Source organism: Rhineura floridana, chromosome 2, assembly GCF_030035675.1.
Source record: "Rhineura floridana isolate rRhiFlo1 chromosome 2, rRhiFlo1.hap2, whole genome shotgun sequence".
Classification (NCBI taxonomy): domain Eukaryota; kingdom Metazoa; phylum Chordata; class Lepidosauria; order Squamata; family Rhineuridae; genus Rhineura; species Rhineura floridana.
The window spans coordinates 59,389,610-59,407,302 of NC_084481.1; the positions used below are offsets into that span (position 1 = coordinate 59,389,610).

The 17,693-nt window shown below is 39.0% G+C and overlaps 1 protein-coding gene across 15 annotated transcripts in view; it reads left to right on the top strand.

Annotated features, from left to right (window-relative positions):
* NEB (nebulin) overlaps nt 1–17,693 on the top strand; it is a 293,643-nt gene that overhangs the window by 67,628 nt on the left and 208,322 nt on the right. For all 15 annotated transcript variants that reach the window (XM_061608784.1, XM_061608789.1, XM_061608791.1 and 12 more), the window contains 15 exons: nt 901–1,107; nt 2,382–2,486; nt 2,824–2,931; nt 4,316–4,627; nt 5,662–5,868; nt 6,926–7,030; nt 7,207–7,314; nt 8,099–8,410; nt 9,496–9,702; nt 11,553–11,657; nt 13,289–13,396; nt 13,801–14,112; nt 14,243–14,449; nt 15,449–15,553; nt 17,313–17,420. In XM_061608784.1, coding sequence (XP_061464768.1) covers nt 901–1,107; nt 2,382–2,486; nt 2,824–2,931; nt 4,316–4,627; nt 5,662–5,868; nt 6,926–7,030; nt 7,207–7,314; nt 8,099–8,410; nt 9,496–9,702; nt 11,553–11,657; nt 13,289–13,396; nt 13,801–14,112; nt 14,243–14,449; nt 15,449–15,553; nt 17,313–17,420 — 2,616 coding nt within the window. The remainder of the gene's footprint in view (nt 1–900; nt 1,108–2,381; nt 2,487–2,823; nt 2,932–4,315; nt 4,628–5,661; nt 5,869–6,925; nt 7,031–7,206; nt 7,315–8,098; nt 8,411–9,495; nt 9,703–11,552; nt 11,658–13,288; nt 13,397–13,800; nt 14,113–14,242; nt 14,450–15,448; nt 15,554–17,312; nt 17,421–17,693) is intronic.

Here is a 17,693-nt window from a genome sequence, read left to right on the forward strand (position 1 = left end):
TCTGAACATGCACATCAACTTTCAGGCCAATGTAATGTAGCATTTTTCCCTGACCCACTTGAAAATGGGGCTGGGGATTGAACTGCGATTCATACTTGAAAGTAAAATGTTGCCTTGAATGTGCTCAGCAAGTTTTTGTTGTTAAATAGATTTGTTGATATGTTTGCTACCCTGGGCTCCTTCGAGAGGAAGAGCAGTATATACATATAATAAATAAGTAACTTTCATCCAAGGGTCTCATTATTCAAAGCAGATATTGCATTGCATTTTCCTCCCTGACCCTTTCAAAACTGGTGTGAAGGTTAAACTGGGTTTTGGATTTGAAATGCAGGATATTGCCCTGAATGTATGGCACCGCATTTCATTCCACTCTTTCAGGGTTCAACAGCGTGATTGTGTTACACCTGCACATGGGCAAATGGAATGCTCAATGGGCTAATCAAAGGAAAGACTTCACTCTGATTGGGCTAAAAGATGGGGACACCGTTTCCTCCAGTCTACAGAAATAAAGAATGCTTTATGATTAAATGAATAAATGGGATTTGGATGGGAGAGCTGTTCTCAACAAAATCTTAGAAAAGGGCTTTGGAGCTATTGCAGCAAGTATAACAAGCAGCCTACCTACGAAGATACTTCTCTCCCAACAACCTATCCCTACATGGTAGTGTGTGGTAGTAGTACTTGAGCAGTGGCATGCTAGCTGATCTGCCTCCTGCAAAGAGTTCAAAAGAATAATATAAAACATTTTTATTTTGTCCCAATACATACAAATGCACCCAGTCAGGTGCATGCAATTATCCTAGAAAGAAATGAAATTGCTATGTGTACTGCTTGTTTCATTAAAATGTTTTCCCTTCAGCTCCCATCCTTTACATTTCTCCTTGGTTTTATTCCCCCTAGAACATTTACAAACAAGACTACAACAGCTGGTTCAAAGGAATTGGATGGAGTCCTCTAGGCTCACTGGATGTAGAAAAAGTTAGAAAGGCTGGAGATGCGATAAGTGAAACGAAATACCGCCAACACCCAGAAACTCTCAAGTTCACAAGCTTAATAGATGCAATGCCAATGGTCTTGGCTCAGCACAACACTAAACAGCTGAGTGATGTAAGTTTGTGCAGATGCAAGTCTGCAATATTTTAAACTGCAAGCGTAAACAAATAAGACTGCTCACATTGAAAACATTCACAGTAAATGTTCATCTTGGTTCCAATTGAGTGCCTTAACTTTAAACACACAAGGCATTCCTACTGAAGTTATTTTATACTGTTCATTAGGCTAACCTCAGCCTGGATTCTCTCTTGTCCATTGGTAGCTTGACAAACAGCCTCTTATATATGCTACTTTAGCCCAACCCTGAGGCTTTAGAAGGCTGTGCAGCCTCCTCTGGGTCCTAGTTTGCCCTTCTTCTACTAGAGCTGGGTTCTGCATGAAACTGGATAGCCCAGGTACCAGCTGCTCCATAAACAGACCGAGCTTTAAAAGTAACTTGCTGAGACTAGGGATGTTGTGTATACAATCTGTGCAATACATTGATTAATCTAAATTATCTTACCATGCACCTAGCAAATAAGATGATGTATATATTGTTTCATAGAATCATAGAGTTGGAAGGGGCCTTGTAGGCCATTGAGTCCAACCCCCTGCTCACAGCAGGAAATCCACAGCTAGAGCATCTCCTGCAGATAGCTGTCCAGCCTCTGCTTGAAGACATCCAGCGAAGGGGATCCCACCACCTCCCTAGGCAGTCGGTTCCATTGCCGAACTGCCCTTACTGTCAAGAAGTTCCTTCTCATGTCCAACCTGAATCTACGCTCCTGCCACTTAAAACCATTAGACCTAGTCCTACCCTCTGGGGCAGCAGAGAACAAATCTGTACCCTCCTCTATGTGACAGCCCTTCAGGTACTTAAAGAGTGCAATCATGTCACCCCACAGCCTTCTCTTCACCAGACTGAACATGCCAAGTTCCTTCAACCTTTCCTCATAAGACTTGTTCTCCATACCGGCTATCATCCTCGTCACCCTCTTCTGAACCCGCTCCAACTTGTCTATATCTTTCTTAAAATGAGGCGCCAAGAACTGAACGCAGTATTCCAGATGAGGCCTGAGTAATGCAGAATATAGTGGGACTATTACTTCCCTCAACCTGGAAACTATAGCTCTGTTTATGCAGCCCAAAACCACGTTTGCCTTTTTGCCGCAGCATCACACTGCTGGGTCATGTTCAACTTGCGATCCACTACAATTCCAAGGTCCTTCTCACATGCACTACGGCTAAGCCGGGTATTTCCCATCCTGTACCCGTGTATTTTGTTTTTGTGGGCTAAATGCAGAATCTTGCATTTGTCTTTATTGAATTTCAATTTATTTTCCTTTTAGATAACGTATAAGCTGGAGGGCGAGAAAGTTAAACACAAGTACCACTTGGATCCTTATGTTCCTGAGTTTATTCAAGCAAAAGTCAATGCCTACAATATAAGTGATGTGAGTACTCAAAAAGCAGATAAACTTTGATCTTTAGAAAACTGAATTTGGTGTCTTTGTTTTATTCGCCTTACACTGCACTGTTTCATCACTTTTTAACGCTATACATATATTAGATAAACACTAGTGTCCTTGGAAGCAATAATGTTCGTGAGTTTTGGACTGAAGCTGCTACATGTTCTCTTAAACTGGTATCAATGCACACAAATATCTTGTGGATCATCTTTAACGATGTCAGAGACCCACATGGATGTTTTTGCTCAGTATACTAGAATATTGCTCTTCCACTATATTGTTTGAATATTCACAGTAAGAAAAATTCTGTCTTCTCTTTAAGCATTCTTACAAAGCAGACTGGAAGAAATTGATTGCCAAAGGATACGATCTGAAGCCTGATGCCATTCCTATAATTGCTGCAAAAGCTTCACGAAACATTGCCAGCGATGTAAGTTGAAACTAGATAAAAACGTGAAACTGCCTTGAACATATGAAGCTACTTTCAATTGAGCCAGATTGGCCTGCCGAGGATAGGGCTGTCTACTCTGAATGGCAGTGACTCTTTAGGATCCAAGGCAAGGTTCTGCCCATCCCTCATCCCTGCCACCTCAGATCCTTTAAGTGGATGTGCCGAGGACTGAACATAGAGTGTTATACCTGCAGTGCTGATGCAGTACCACAAAACTATGGGATGCATTCATCAAAGTCCTGTCAGAGTAGACCCACTGAAATAATGAACCTAAGTGTCTACTCATTTCAATAGATCTACTCTGAGTAGGACTAGCATTGAATACCACCTAAGAACTCTGAACTGTTAATGAAGCTAATTGCATAATAATAATCCCCCAGGCATCTGGTTGGCCACTGTGAGAACGGGATGCTGGACTAGATGGGCCACTGGCCTGATCCAGTAGGCTGTTCTTATGTTCTTAATACCTGCCAGTTCTGTAGAACCAATTTTTTCCTTCCCTCTTCATCCTGTTGTTCTTAGGAATGTAACTACATCAGCCTGAAGTAGGGAGAAAATTCCTAATTGATTCGATATTGGTCTGGGTAATCATGCAAGTATTAAACTAGGGGTCTCCAAACTGTGGTTCATGAACCACCAGTGGCCAGCTAGCTTCATTCAGGTCGTCCACAGCATGTCTGCATTAAATATTCATATTGACTTGTAATTGTATTTTATTACTTCTATTATTTCTTTTATTGTATCTATGGAATGCTAATTGTCATACAATAAAATATAAGAAATAAAAGAAGTAATCACAATACAATTAAAAACCATACAACATCTAGGACAGTGCATTGCAATTGCTACAAGAGGCACAGAAATCATTATGCAGTTAACCAAGGCCTTCACCAGTTTTCAAGTGGTCCCATGGCTACTATTTCCAGCCATTTCCATATCAAATTAGAAGCAACTGGGACTGTCAAACTGATAAAATGGCTGTTTGGGGGTAAGAGGTATCCTGAAATGGAGCAAAGCAAACCTTTTCCCCCTCTCCCCCCAAACCCCCCCCCCAAGGAGAGAGTGGTGTAGGCCTGGAAGGGAGGCCCAGGAAGAACTGCAAAGTAGGACATCAGGAGACTACAAAAGTGGAGAATATAGTTTTCTGGACTGGGAAAAAAAAATAAATATTGACTAATTTAAAATTCCTTTTCAAATGTTGGAAAGAGTGTGCCAACCAGAACATAACAGTAAGAGTGGATTCAACAATAGGAACAAATAGCTGATGTACTATTTTTGCAGTGTGCAGAAAATCAATTCTATAAAATGTCAACCCATTTTAAAAATGGCTTAATTCTTCTTATTTCTGTTTGACTTTCTCTAGTACAAGTACAAGGAATCACATGAGAAAGAGAAAGGGAAGCAAATTGGGTACCGTAGCCTGCAAGATGATCCTAGATTGGTCCATTATATGAACGTGGCTAAACTGCAGTCAGAGCGTGAATACAAGAAGGACTATGAAAGCACCAAGACCAAGTATCACTCGCCTCTGGACATGTTCAGTGTGGTGGCTGCTAGGAAAGCCCAGGAAGCAGCCACCGGGACAAATTACAAACAACCTCTGCATAATTACACCCTTTTGCCCGATGCCATGAGTGTGGAACTGTCAAGAAACATGATGCAACTTCAGAGCGATGTATGTAATCTGAAGATGATAAATAATGTTATTATTAATTATTATTATTATGAAATTCATTAATTTGTATCCTGCTTAATGCCAAAATAGGCTTCTAAATGGTTTACAAGTATAAAAACCAATTAAACAAGCAGTAAAATAAACATGAAACAATCCAATTAAATTATTAATATATAAAAACTCATAATTAAAATATGCAATAAAACATTTCCATGATTATAAGTTTGTAGAGGCCTGTTGATATCTTGAGGAGGCTCAAGACAGGATGCTTTGCTAGCATTCTATCCTGTTGGGTCTGTCCTCATTGTTTTTATCAGAGATCAGATAAGGTAGACTAATATAACATAAAGCACATCTTGCTATGGTATCCTCTGATACCACTATACTTTTAGAAATAACAGTTTCCATACAACACAACCCACAATTAATCTGTTGGAATTAACAGGTTTCAATAAAGGATGGAACAGGACAGATGGACTCGGATCCCCAAATTTAGTAGTGGAAGGATAAGAATGGTTTAATCTTCATTTTTCTAGGAGCCCACAGTCACCACAAACTCACAAAGTGTTTCAAAATGGCTGCCATGAACAATTGGAAAGGTGTTAGTGGCCAACCAATTCCATTAAGTAAAACAAGCAGGGCATCTTTTTAAAGTCAATGGCTGCTTTCCCTTAAGGGAGGAGTGGACAATGGGAGGTGCATAACAGCAGTGAGCTGTTTGGTCCCTCCAAGGACCAAAGTGGGGGGACCAAAGCCAAAAGTGGGTGGGGACACCTGCGTTTTCTCTCTCCTCTTCTCTGTCTGTGACATTCATTCAGATACATCAGTCCATCTACACACAAACTCTGTTCAAACACATCCATCCATGCAGACATTATTTGCACACCTGTACATACACACATACACCCTCCATCTATCAATCCAACTTTAGCCCAAATTATGGCACTGAAGAAGTTTATTGCTTTGGGATGTTGCAATGGTTGAAACAAATTTGATTCACATTAAATTATTTCCCATTTTTTCCTTCTTTACAGAACCTTTACAAAACAGATTTCAATAATTGGCTGAGAGGAGTAGGCTGGGTGCCAATTCAGTCTCTGGAAGTGGAGAAAGCAAAGAAGGCAACTGATATTATTAGTGAAAAGAAATATCGTCAGCATCCAGACAAGCTGAAATACACTATTGACATGGATGCCATGGAACAGGTGCTTGCTAAGCAAAATGCCCATACCATGAACAAGGTAAAGTGAACAAATATCTTAGCTTGATATTTGAAATGTAAGCTTTATGTTTCAGAGTTTAGAATTAAAGTGTCTAGCTAAAAGATATGATTTCACTAGTAGATGCTAGCATTAACTGGAACTACTACTTACTCAAGTTATCTGTAAAAGTGATTGATTTTGGTGCGACAAACCCCTGATGAAATTGACAGGCAGTGGATTGATTCTAGACAAAAGAAAATACTGCAGCTTTGCACAATGCACATGGAATGTGGTGTCACAAGATGTGGTGATGGCTAATAGCATAGATGGTTTTAAAAGGGGATTAGGGAAATTCAGAAAGCATAGGCCTATCAGGGGCTATTAGCCATGATCGCTAAGGGTCAAGCTAGACTATTGTCATATTTTGGTCCAATGCTGGATCCTATGGAAAAAGAGGCAGGGCAAGATTTCCAGGACCATGGATAGCTCCAAGTGAGCAACTTGCTCCAACAAAGATTGTCAGCAGACTGCGGCCTTTTAAGCCTCTGTCTCCAGATTATCTCCTCCGTGCTCCACCCTCTTGTAGAGAACTCCAGACCTTTAAAGGCTGATCCTCTGGCATGAATACAGGTATTCCTCCTCCATTCCATAGCCTTTTTCCTAGTGTGTTCCCTGCACTGCTAAAGTGGTGATGTATGGTGGGCGAGAAGGTCCCATTGAACCTCCTCTGACCTGTGCTTACTTTCTTGTCCTATGGTATGTAACTGCATGGCATAATCAAGCAATTATGCTTATCTTTGTTGAAGCTTAGGAATTCAAGAAAATTGCATTGTTAATAACAAGTATATTTCTGAGTTTTGTAAAAAAAATTTAATCTGATGTAGTAAATCAAAGATTTTGTTTTGTTTTGCAAAGTCATGGAAAATGACAATGCTCCCTGATTTATAACATCTTTTTCTTTTGGAAGGGCTTATGTAAAATATAATGCACATTGATTCACATATACTGGACCATTAATCAATCAGCAGTGTGTAACATGCAAAAAGCAAAACAAAAAGTGATATTTTTAAAGCCAAACTTTTTTTTTTAACTCCAGAGGCAGTATGTTGAAAAATGGAATAAAGAGAAGACTGACATTCATGTGATGCCTGACACACCGGAAATACTCTTGTCCAAAGTCAACCAAATTACCTTGAGCAATGTAAGTTTTCAAATGACAAAGAGCATTCTAGCTCCCAACAATTTAACCCTTAATATTGTGTCACTTTTACACTCAATTTGGACAGTGTGCATACCAATTATATGAGAAGTGTGTTTTATTTTTGATTTTAACTTTTAATCCTTAACAATCTTCCTGTCTTTTACGTTTGTGAACAGAAACTATACAAGGCTGGCTGGGAAGAGGACAGAAAGAAAGGTTATGATCTGAGGCCAGATGCTATCTCAATAAAAGCAGCCAAAGCTTCGAGGGATATTGCAAGTGATGTATGTTTAATTTTTGCATTGTCTTCATGAAAAAAGACTGATTTAGTCCTAGTCTGACAATTCTCAGTTACCTCCCCCTTCCCGTATTTGGATGGCTTGTGTTCTCTGAATGTTAGATTCAGCTGGTCAAATCTGAGAAATTGTTTTTATTACACTATTTCTTTCATAAGCTTTGTTTGGACCCCACAGATTTTGTAGATGTGCTATCATCTACTCAAACATGGTCCTGCAAGAATATAATGCTTCTTTGTACCAAGGACAGATAGTTGTATTTATTTCTAGAATACCTGTTGATCTATGAAGTAAAGAGTGCTAGTGATAATTCATTAGAGATTAATTAAAGGACAAACCACTACATTATCTATATCTCAGTGAGGAGACAGGTAGCACCTACTCCTAAGCAAAAATTATGGTCACAATCTGTTCAACACATGAATTAAGTGATCTTAAGGTTTATCGATTAAGAGCTTAAGGGCACTTGACTGTTGTGGTTTGTGGCTGAAGTGTGTACAAGTCTTTAGAGCCGCTGATGTGTTCTTTTATTGTTAAATGTGCAAGGGGATATATAAAAGTTTCTGAGTTCAGCACTACATTTTTTGGAGTCTGTTGTGTAGAATAGTGGTCCCTAGTCTTTTCGTTTTTAAATTTTCATTTTTTTAAAAAAAATGACACATAATAAGGATACATAGAACAACTTACATGAAATGTAAAATAGTTGGCTAGCTAAGTTTAATAATGTGGAGTTCTTTACTCAGTTTCTCTCCCTGCATCTTTCTGCTTACAGTACAAATACAAACTGGCCTTTGAACAAGCCAAGGGAAAGCACATTGGATTCCGTAGTCTAGAAGATGACCCTAAGCTGGTGCACTTCATGCAAGTTGCTAAGATGCAGTCAGATCGTGAATACAAAAAGAACTATGAGACATCAAAGACCGTGTACCACACCCCAGTTGACATGTTCAGTGTGGTGGCAGCCAAGAAAGCACAGGAAGTGGCGACTGATATAAACTACAGGAATATTATACACACGTATAATGTTTTGCCTGATGCTATGAATCTTGAACTGGCCAGGAACATGATGCAGATACAGAGTGATGTAAGTGAAAGACTTTAAAAAAAATCCTTGAGTTACAAAGTTAGACCATTTAACCCTGCAAAAATCCTTATATCAGCAATGGGAAATTTCAGGCCCAGGGGCTGAATGTCGGCCTCGAGGTCCCTCTTGTCTGGGTCACAAAGCTGTCCCCAGGCCATACCCCTCACTGGCCCTGCTTCAGATTCTTGAGTATTGTTGACTGGCTGCAGTGTGTTCTTGAATTCTGATCATGCTTCTTTCTTATCTTGGAAGATAGAGTGCTGTGTGTGTGTGGAAACTAGCTTACTGTACAAAGGTAACATTTACATGATTGCTTCAACCACTTTCCCCCTCTGGCCCTGTCCACAACTGGCATGTGGCCCTTGGAAGGTTGCCCCAAAGGGAATGTCACTTTCATACTGAGAGAGGTTCCTCACCCCGTCTCATGTTAATACCCACTGCTTCCGAAGCAAGTACTCTGCAGTGTGAGAAAACAGTAGGAAGATATGGCAGAGATACTGCCTGTTTGCTGGCCAGAGAGCAAATGGATGAATAATAAACTCTGCACTGCCAACAATATCTTCTTTCCTCCTGGAGAAGGAAGGAGTATATGTAACATTTGGGCATATTTGTGGAACAACCCATGTATTACACACATTTTCATTAGTATTCAGTGTCAAAACCTGAGGCGTACCATCTGACAAATCTCATTGTGGAAAACACCTGGAATACCCTATAACATGTAAAATAGATGGCAAAATTTAATGCAAATGTATTCCAATAAACATTGATAGTATTGCAATCGTAGATAAAAGAAGACTACACAAACAATTTTGTAACTATAATTTTTAAAGCAACAATGTGACACAAAATTAGTATGCATTTTTGTTTTAAAACGCTTCCCAAAAAACTAAGCTAAATATAAAATTGCTATCCCCCAAATGTACAGTTGGTCAGTAAAAATAACCCATGACACAATGTATCAATTATCCCCCCACCCCGGTTAAAACAACATATGCAAATCTTGCAAGTAAACATTGCCATGTTAAAATATACTACTGGTTTATTGAACATTTCTCATCTGTTTTATTTTGTTTTGTTTCCAGAACCAGTACAAAGCAGACTATGATACATTCATGAAGGGGGTTGGATGGATGCCATTAGGATCTCTAGAAGCTGAGAAGAATAAGAAAGCCATGGAGATTGTCAGTGAGAAGACGTACAGGCAGCATCCAGACAAACTGAAGTATTCTATTCAGATGGATTCTATGCCCATGGTCCTGGCTACGCACAATGCAAAGGTTTTGGATGAGGTAAGTGGATAGACATAACAAGCCTATGATAGTATAGAAAAGCTACTGCTGTGCCGAAACCTGCCCTCTAGTTTCTCAAACTAATTCACCCCACCAATTAATTTCTGCTTGTTGATTTAAGTGAGAACTGGATACACACAGAAGATAAATTCTGGCACCATGTAAATTAATAAATAGATGAGAGGGCAATAATGCAGGAAGGAAACTTTCCTAATTTTATACTATTGTCGTAATTACTGAATAATATTTATAGCTCTTAAAAGATTTTATTATTTATTTTATATCTCCTGCTCAGCAAGTCATTACTAATGACATTGCTTTGAGATCTGCTCAATATGTAGTCATGATTGCAGTGGTTTATGTTCTTCTACAAGCCTGCCTTCCTTTGATTTCTGTGATGCAACTGTCTTTTTTACATGCTAAAATTGTTCCTGTGGATTAACATGCCTGTTTTTCTCCTCGTGACAAGATGAAGTTATCTGTTACCTTACTGCAAGATCAAAATTGCATTGGGTCATGTGAAATCACTCCCAAATGAGATCACTCCTAATCAATTTCGATAACTAAATTCCACATGTGTCTTGTCCGGCGGCAGCTGGTTGCTCCATTTCAGTTGGACAGTGGAATCTACTCTGGGTTTTAGCCCAAACTAAAACCATGGACAGCTCCTTGAAAGTTTGGGTTGAAACCCAGAGCGGATTCTGTTGCCCCACTAACGTGGCGCCACCAGCTGCCACTGCTCTTGTCAAAGGAGGTTTAAGTACATTACGGGAAAGAAAACATTGACAAGAGAGTCTCTGCTTCCTGTTCTGAGGCATTACAGAAAAGCAGCAATAATTAACCAATGATTTCAATTCCCTGGAGAATCTTTCTATATGGTATTGTTAATTTCTCATAATTCCTCCATATAGATAGACAAACAAGTTGCCATCTTAAGATGTGGTTGCTATTTGTTTGGTAATTCCACATGAAACAAAATGAGCTCTCATTGAGCTGAATCAGGATTGCTTGTATCTATCAGAATATAAATTGCTAGGTAGGATACTGAACAATATGTATATCCACCCTGAGAATTGTCTTCCTTTGAATATAAAATAAGGCTGCGATGTTTAATTAAAATTTGTTAGATTGATAGATTTTAAAAATCTGTAATCTAAAAAGGTGTCTCCAGTTATTCAGAGAGCAGTTAGGTGTTTGTTTTTTGTTTTTACTTTAATAGTTGGATCCTGATGAAGGGCACAATCCAACTAAATCATACCCATAGAAATCAATAGACTTAAGTAACTTAAATCAATTAATTTAATTGGGTCTACTCTGAATATGCCTTAATATTGGACATCACCCTGTTAATTTCACAATGCCCATTGATTTAATGAGACTTAAAAAAAGCCTGCCTCTCCCCCATTTAATCTGGATTTACCCTTTCTGTGGAAAACTCAATAAGTAAAAACAAACTGTTGCCAATGACCCATTTCCAATAATCCTTTTAGATTTTAAATATTGGGCATAGGTCTAATATAAAATTACATTTAATTGCGGGGTTTGATTTTATTTTTGCTCTTATTTTATAGCAGTTGGAATATACTTCCCTTGTTTTACAATGGCATGAACATACTTCTTGGGGGAAATTATACTTAGGAATGTACAAATATGCGTCATTATAGATAATAATTTTCTAGATATTTATTTGGTAGCAACATGTTCAAATGTATGACAAAGCAAAAGGCAGAGTTTGGAAGTATCGCATGCATGTGGTCTAGCATCTAATTCATCTCTTCTTAGAGGGAAAAGGGCAATTATAAGTGATTTCTTTTTTGAGTCATTGATACAAGTTTTATTTGCCCTTTCAGCGCCTTTACAAAAAGGACTGGGAAACAGACAAGACGAAGATTAACATCACACCAGATATTCCTGAGATTCTTTTGGCAAAAGTCAATGCATTTAACATCAGCAATGTAAGTATGAGGGCTGATTAGCTTGCTAGGGCTATACCACTGTTATGTACTCCTAAAGATAATTAAATGTGAAAAATCAACCCTACATTTTAACTATTTGGCTAAAACTGCTTGGAATGAAATGAGGTTATTAGCTAGTATAATGAACTATTGCCAGGGAGTACAGTCCTGCACTGTTGTTCAATGGTAAGCCCTATTTACACGATTTATTAATTCTAAAGTATTTACATCTCACCTTTTAAAAACATTCAAGGCAACCTAAAACAACAACACATAAGCAAAATGGTTATCATAAACATGCAACTGGCAAGACCACTAAACCAAGGCAACAGTAAGAAGTAGCCTGCAGATTAAAAAATGTCAAATAACTATTCACTAAAAGCCAGTGTGAATAGAAAAGGCATATCCTGTCATTTGAAGCACTTTAAATAGGGCACAGTGTGTGAGGAATGCTAGGCAAAGCCAGAACACCACTTCTGAGAAGGCCCTTTCTTAGGCTTATATATGAATTAACCAGGTTTGGGATTGAAGCCTTGTGTTTATCACTTTTCTGAATTAATCAACACAAATAATGCAGAATTATGACAGTCAAATGAAAACTTAGCTTATAATGTATTTGAAGCACCTAAAGGTTTGGGCTAAAGGGAGTCCTTTTCTTGAAGAGAATTTCACAACTATGGTCTGGTACAGAAATCTAGCCATTGACTGCTGTCTCCTTAGAATGGACCCAGCAAGAGACATCTGAGTATTTGGGAAGAAGCACTGCTTAATACAATACAGTCATTATTGCAGAGCAGTGCTTCCTTCAGTCCTGTCCGGAAAGTTATATGGCCAAAGTCAAACAAATTCTTATTTTTTTTTACAAAATGCAAAGGTGTTAGTGTTGGTCCATGAGAAAGATTTTAAATTCTACATTAGAGCAATACCTTTGCTAAGCCAAGCAAAGTGTCATAAAACAGCATGTAAGTATTTGAGTTTTCCAGAACTCTTCCCAACTCTTCCCTAATTTGATGCCCTCCAGATGTTTTGGACTGCAGCTTCTGGCCATGCTGGCTTGGGCTGAAGGGAGTTGTAGTCTAACACGTCTGATGGGCACCTGGCTGTGGAAGGCGGTGCCAGATGTTAAGAAAGCAAGGGACAAGGAGAAAAAAAGTTGGCTGATGTTGAAGCTATAGAGTCACATCATTTATTCACAGCCATAAGGTGGAATGTGGGATGAGGTAGCAGACATGCAAATGAGGCTCTACTAAGTGCTTTGCAGGTTTCAGGTTGCCTTAGGATTGCTGAGAAGAGGAAACATGCAATGGTTGATTCCCTCATTTTTGAAAATATAAAATCCAGCTGTTACCCAGTGCTGACTCCATCCTTAGCTGAAACATGCAGGTTCCTTGACAGGTGGAAAGTGGGAACAAAGAGAGCTAGGTTTTATATTAACTGAGGTGGAGATTTAATTTTAGTTCATGTGCTAGGTTTAAAAAAGTCACTGGAAGCCAAATTGGGTTTCTTTACCTAGTACTTGGAATAAATGTTCCCTCCAGACAAAATATTTTTGATCATATGTAGTAAAACATTTATTATTATCATTATTATTATTAAAAACCACAATACCTTTTCTTGTTTTCTGTTCACAGAAAATGTACAAACTTGCCATGGAAGAAGATAAGAAGAAGGGATACGATCTCAGAGCTGATGCAATCCCTATTCAAGCTGCTAAGGCTTCCCGAGATATTGCTAGTGATGTAAGCTTTTAAGGAAAAGTATTTTGCATTATTCCAGAAGCTTATATATATATATATTATTTTAATTTCATTTTTATACATCCAAAGCTTTTGTGAGCAGATTTCTCAGTTGCCCCGATGGAGCTGGGATCCCCCTTTCATCCCGTGCCCCTCAAAAATCTGCTCTGGAAGTTTGGGGGATTCTCCAGAACAGCATGGGAAGTTGTGCTGGGGAGTACCATGTAAGACTACCATGGAGCTGGTAAAAGTTGCCTCTCCCCCTAATGGAAGGCCACTTATGGATCCATCCCATTGTAATCTTGTATAGGTTGTGGTTTTGGCACAGATGAAGAAATACTACGTTTCTAATCTTCCTGATGTTACATTTTGCTTCTTTTCTGATGTTTCTTTTTTTCCCTTTGCAGTATAAATACAAACTAGGTTATGAAAAGGATAAGGGTAAGCTTGTCGGCTTCCGCAGCCTCGAAGATGACCCAAAGCTTGTTCATTATATGCAAGTAGCTAAGATGCAGTCAGATCGTGAGTACAAGAAAGCCTATGAATTCAGCAAGACCAGGTACAACACGCCTGCTGATACTTTCAGCATCATGGCTGCCAAGGAAGCTCAAGCAAATATCACCAACACCAACTACAAAAGGCTTATCCACAGATACATCCTCCTGCCAGATGCAATGAATGTAGAACTGGCCAGAAACATGAACCAGATTCAAAGTGATGTAAGATCCCGCTTTCTCTCTTCACTACCAATGAGTGGCTACTCTCCAGGCATGTTAATGCAGATGCTTTATGTTTTTGCAACTAAGAGCTGCTCACCTTCAGCTGTGTTTTATTATTTTCCACCTACAGCTTGAATACAAACAAGATTACAATGAGTGGTACAAAGGACTTGGTTGGAGCCCTCTCGGGTCACTGGATTTTGAAAACTCTAAGAAAGCCACTGAAATTGCAAGTGATACAAAGTACCGCCAGCATCCAAGCCTTTTCCCATTTAAGAAGCTGACTGATTCTATGGATATAGAACTTGCAAAGCACAATGCCAAAGTTATGGATAAGGTGATTGTTGCCACCCAGTGTGAAAGCAGTTTGTCTAGGGAGCCGCCAACTTTTGGGGGGCCAGTGTGCACATTTGGGATTTTGAGAAAGTGCTGTGAGTGCCATGGCACTTGGCATGACAAATAGCTGCCATGGAGTGTGACATAACACAAAGTGGCTTCTGTGGGGTGTGGCATAATACAAAACGGCTGCCCCATCTAACACAGCAGAAAAAGAGTTAGGACAAGAAGCTTATAGGTGTGTCTTGACGAGCAGAGGGTTCAATCCTGCTGAATGAAGCAGACCCCAGCAGGATTGAACCCTGCCCCCTATGCCCATCAGCTGATATCATGCAGTGACATCAGCTGATGGACAGGTGGGCACAGTTTGGGGAAAATGGTCTCACAGGCCAAACTGGTTCCCTGCTCTTGCTCTAGTGTGGGGCTATGTGGGTGAAGGGTTGAGGCTGTGCATGGAGCTTCATTCTTTGTGGCTAGAGGCTCATTCCAAACATGTCTCCAAATGTATTTCTCTCCTTTCTCCTGAGCAAGTGAATGGATGTCATTATCTCTTGCTGGAAATAATAAAATGCTGCACTTGGGAAGACTGTTGGGAAGGAGGGCAAACCTGCCCTCTAAGCCTAATACTGGGTGGCCTTGTCCTCGCTGACAGGGAGCTTGGAGGGTGGTGCAATGGGACTTTTTGAATGCAAAACACTGAGACACATTGTAGCCCCAATAATGTGTATACCCGGGTGTCTATATACATGTGTGCCTTCACGAAGACACTGCACATACTTTTAGTTCAATATTAAAATCAAAGTGTAGATGTGTGTGTGAATGCAACTATCCATATGGGACTTTTTTATTAATTGGAAAGCTGATCTGGAAGCCTTTTCAGCTGAAGAGTGAGATGAAAATGCTTTAAATAAATAACTTTTAAATAAATATAGCAACATTATTGCATGTAGAAATGCACAATTGCATTGATTTATTTTGTTTTATTCCTCCCCTCCAATAGCATTCTTACATAGAGGCATGGGAGAAGGATAAAAAGAAGATTCATGTGATGCCAGATACACCAGATATTATGCAGGCCAAAGCAAACAAGTTAAATTACAGCCAGGTATAGAAATATGTAAGAATGTGTTGTGTTGGTTAGTATGCTGTTAGGACTCGTATTCCTTCTAATGAAAGATGACTTAAATATGTTTGTCTTTGGAAATCATGTTGGTTAAAAGCATCAGCTAATTATTAAGGCTATGGGACTCTGGGTCCTTGGATACATTTATGATGTTGCATCTCAATGAGTTATTGGAATTGTATTATCCATTACGTTTTTCATGAAGCCCTCTGATTGCAGTCAGGATGAGTCACAAATTCTGGTGTAGTCATTTGGTACCTTCACTGCTGACTCTCCAGAAAGGCTAATTCAAGTTGCTGAGTGTAGCTTGCCACTCATCCATCATAAGTTCTTTTATTTCAGTGGAGCTCATCCACAATGGACTCTACCAGTTATAAGTTAACCTTGCCTTCCAATTTATAATTATGGAACAACAGCAATGGCTTGTTTACGTGATAGTGATGTTGGATATATGAATGAAACTGGCAGCCCAAATCTTTTATTATTGTTCATTTGGAAGGGTGTTGCATTGGTTTCAGTGGAATTTACTTCTAAGTAAAAACATTTAGAATCACAGGCAATGGGTTGCATCCAACTATGTCACACTCCGACGTTATACACCCATTAAAATCAAAGGACTTGAGTTATTGTCCATTGATTTCAATAAGTCTTCTCTGACTATAGCTTAATTTGATACAACCCTGTGATTAAAAATTGCTTTGATTCTACTCTAACAAGAAATTGGAATATACAAAACAAATGGCAGAGAATATTCTTTCATAAACTTGAACCGGCTGTTGTAGAACATGATAAATTTGAAATTTTATAATGCAAATTTCATAACTAATTTGAGCAATTTTACTGACTTCTAATGATGATAAATCCTTTTGTCATATGTATGACAGGATCATCTACAGTGCTGTCATAATTGAGGATGACATATGCTTCAGGAATGTCTTTTTTTTAAGTTACTAGAAAGTTAGTTCTAATTGGATTTGACATTGACATTCACCTGAAGTGAAATTTGAAGCAAATTCAATGATTCTTTGTCAGAAAACTTTTTCTGGGGGAAGCTAATAGTTGTGCTAATACTAGTGAAATTTTTCTGGGGGTTTCTGGACATACCAAATAATATTTGAAGCAGATTTTGGGATTACTCCTCAGGCAATACCAGAGCTTAGTTAAAATATGTGCTGAGATTGATTTTACTGGAGGGGGGGAGACCCTGCAAATCTGAATTACACCCTGTTTCAGCAATAACATTGTTCAAGGCCTGGGCTGCAGACAGTATAGGGCAGCAATGTTTACCTATTCAGAGTGAAGGTAGGAAGCACTGCCCACACTCCGATTTTGGCATTTTGATATCACACTGGCTTTGTTATTCCTGATTGGTAGGCTCATATAGCCAGCAATAAGAAATACTTGTAAATTGTTTTGTGCCAAAGGGAAATTTGGGGAACTTGTGCCAAAGTAACTGCTGGGGGGGGGCAATAGTGATTAGGAGTGGTTTAAAGGGATCTTTCAAGAAGTATTTCAGGGGATCCAAACCTCTTTCTTTTTTTTCTTCCTTTTTTTTTGCACCAAAAATGGTCTCCTGTAGACATTCTGCTCAATAGCAAAGGAATAGCAAAGGAATTTTGAGGGAATCCAAAATATGTTTGGTGTTTCTTGTGAAATTTCTTATATATAACGGTTCCATACATCCAGTGGAAGAAAAGTCTGCTATGTATTGAACTTTTGCCTTTTTTGCTTTTTGTATTAGAAACTGTACAAACTTGGATGGGAAGAAATGTTAAAGAAAGGTTATGATCTCACTGCTGAAGCCATTTCAGTGAAAGCAGCTAAAGCATCAAGAGACATTGCTAGTGATGTAAGTAGTATTGTAAATTCAGCATGCTGTATATTTGATGCATTCAGCCAAGCTCTCCAGGACTCCAGTAATTGGTTTTCAGTGCCAAGGTTTGTTACTTTCCATAACATATACACTCAGGGTGACTTCAGCCTCACGCCACCCTTCCTGCTATTCAGCAAACTGGCTAGATAGGTTAGTGCTTCTCCTATGTGAAGAATGCCTTTCTCCTTCACCTCTGAGTAACCATAGCAAATTTCCATCTAGGATTTGGTATAGGGGTTTCCAGATATA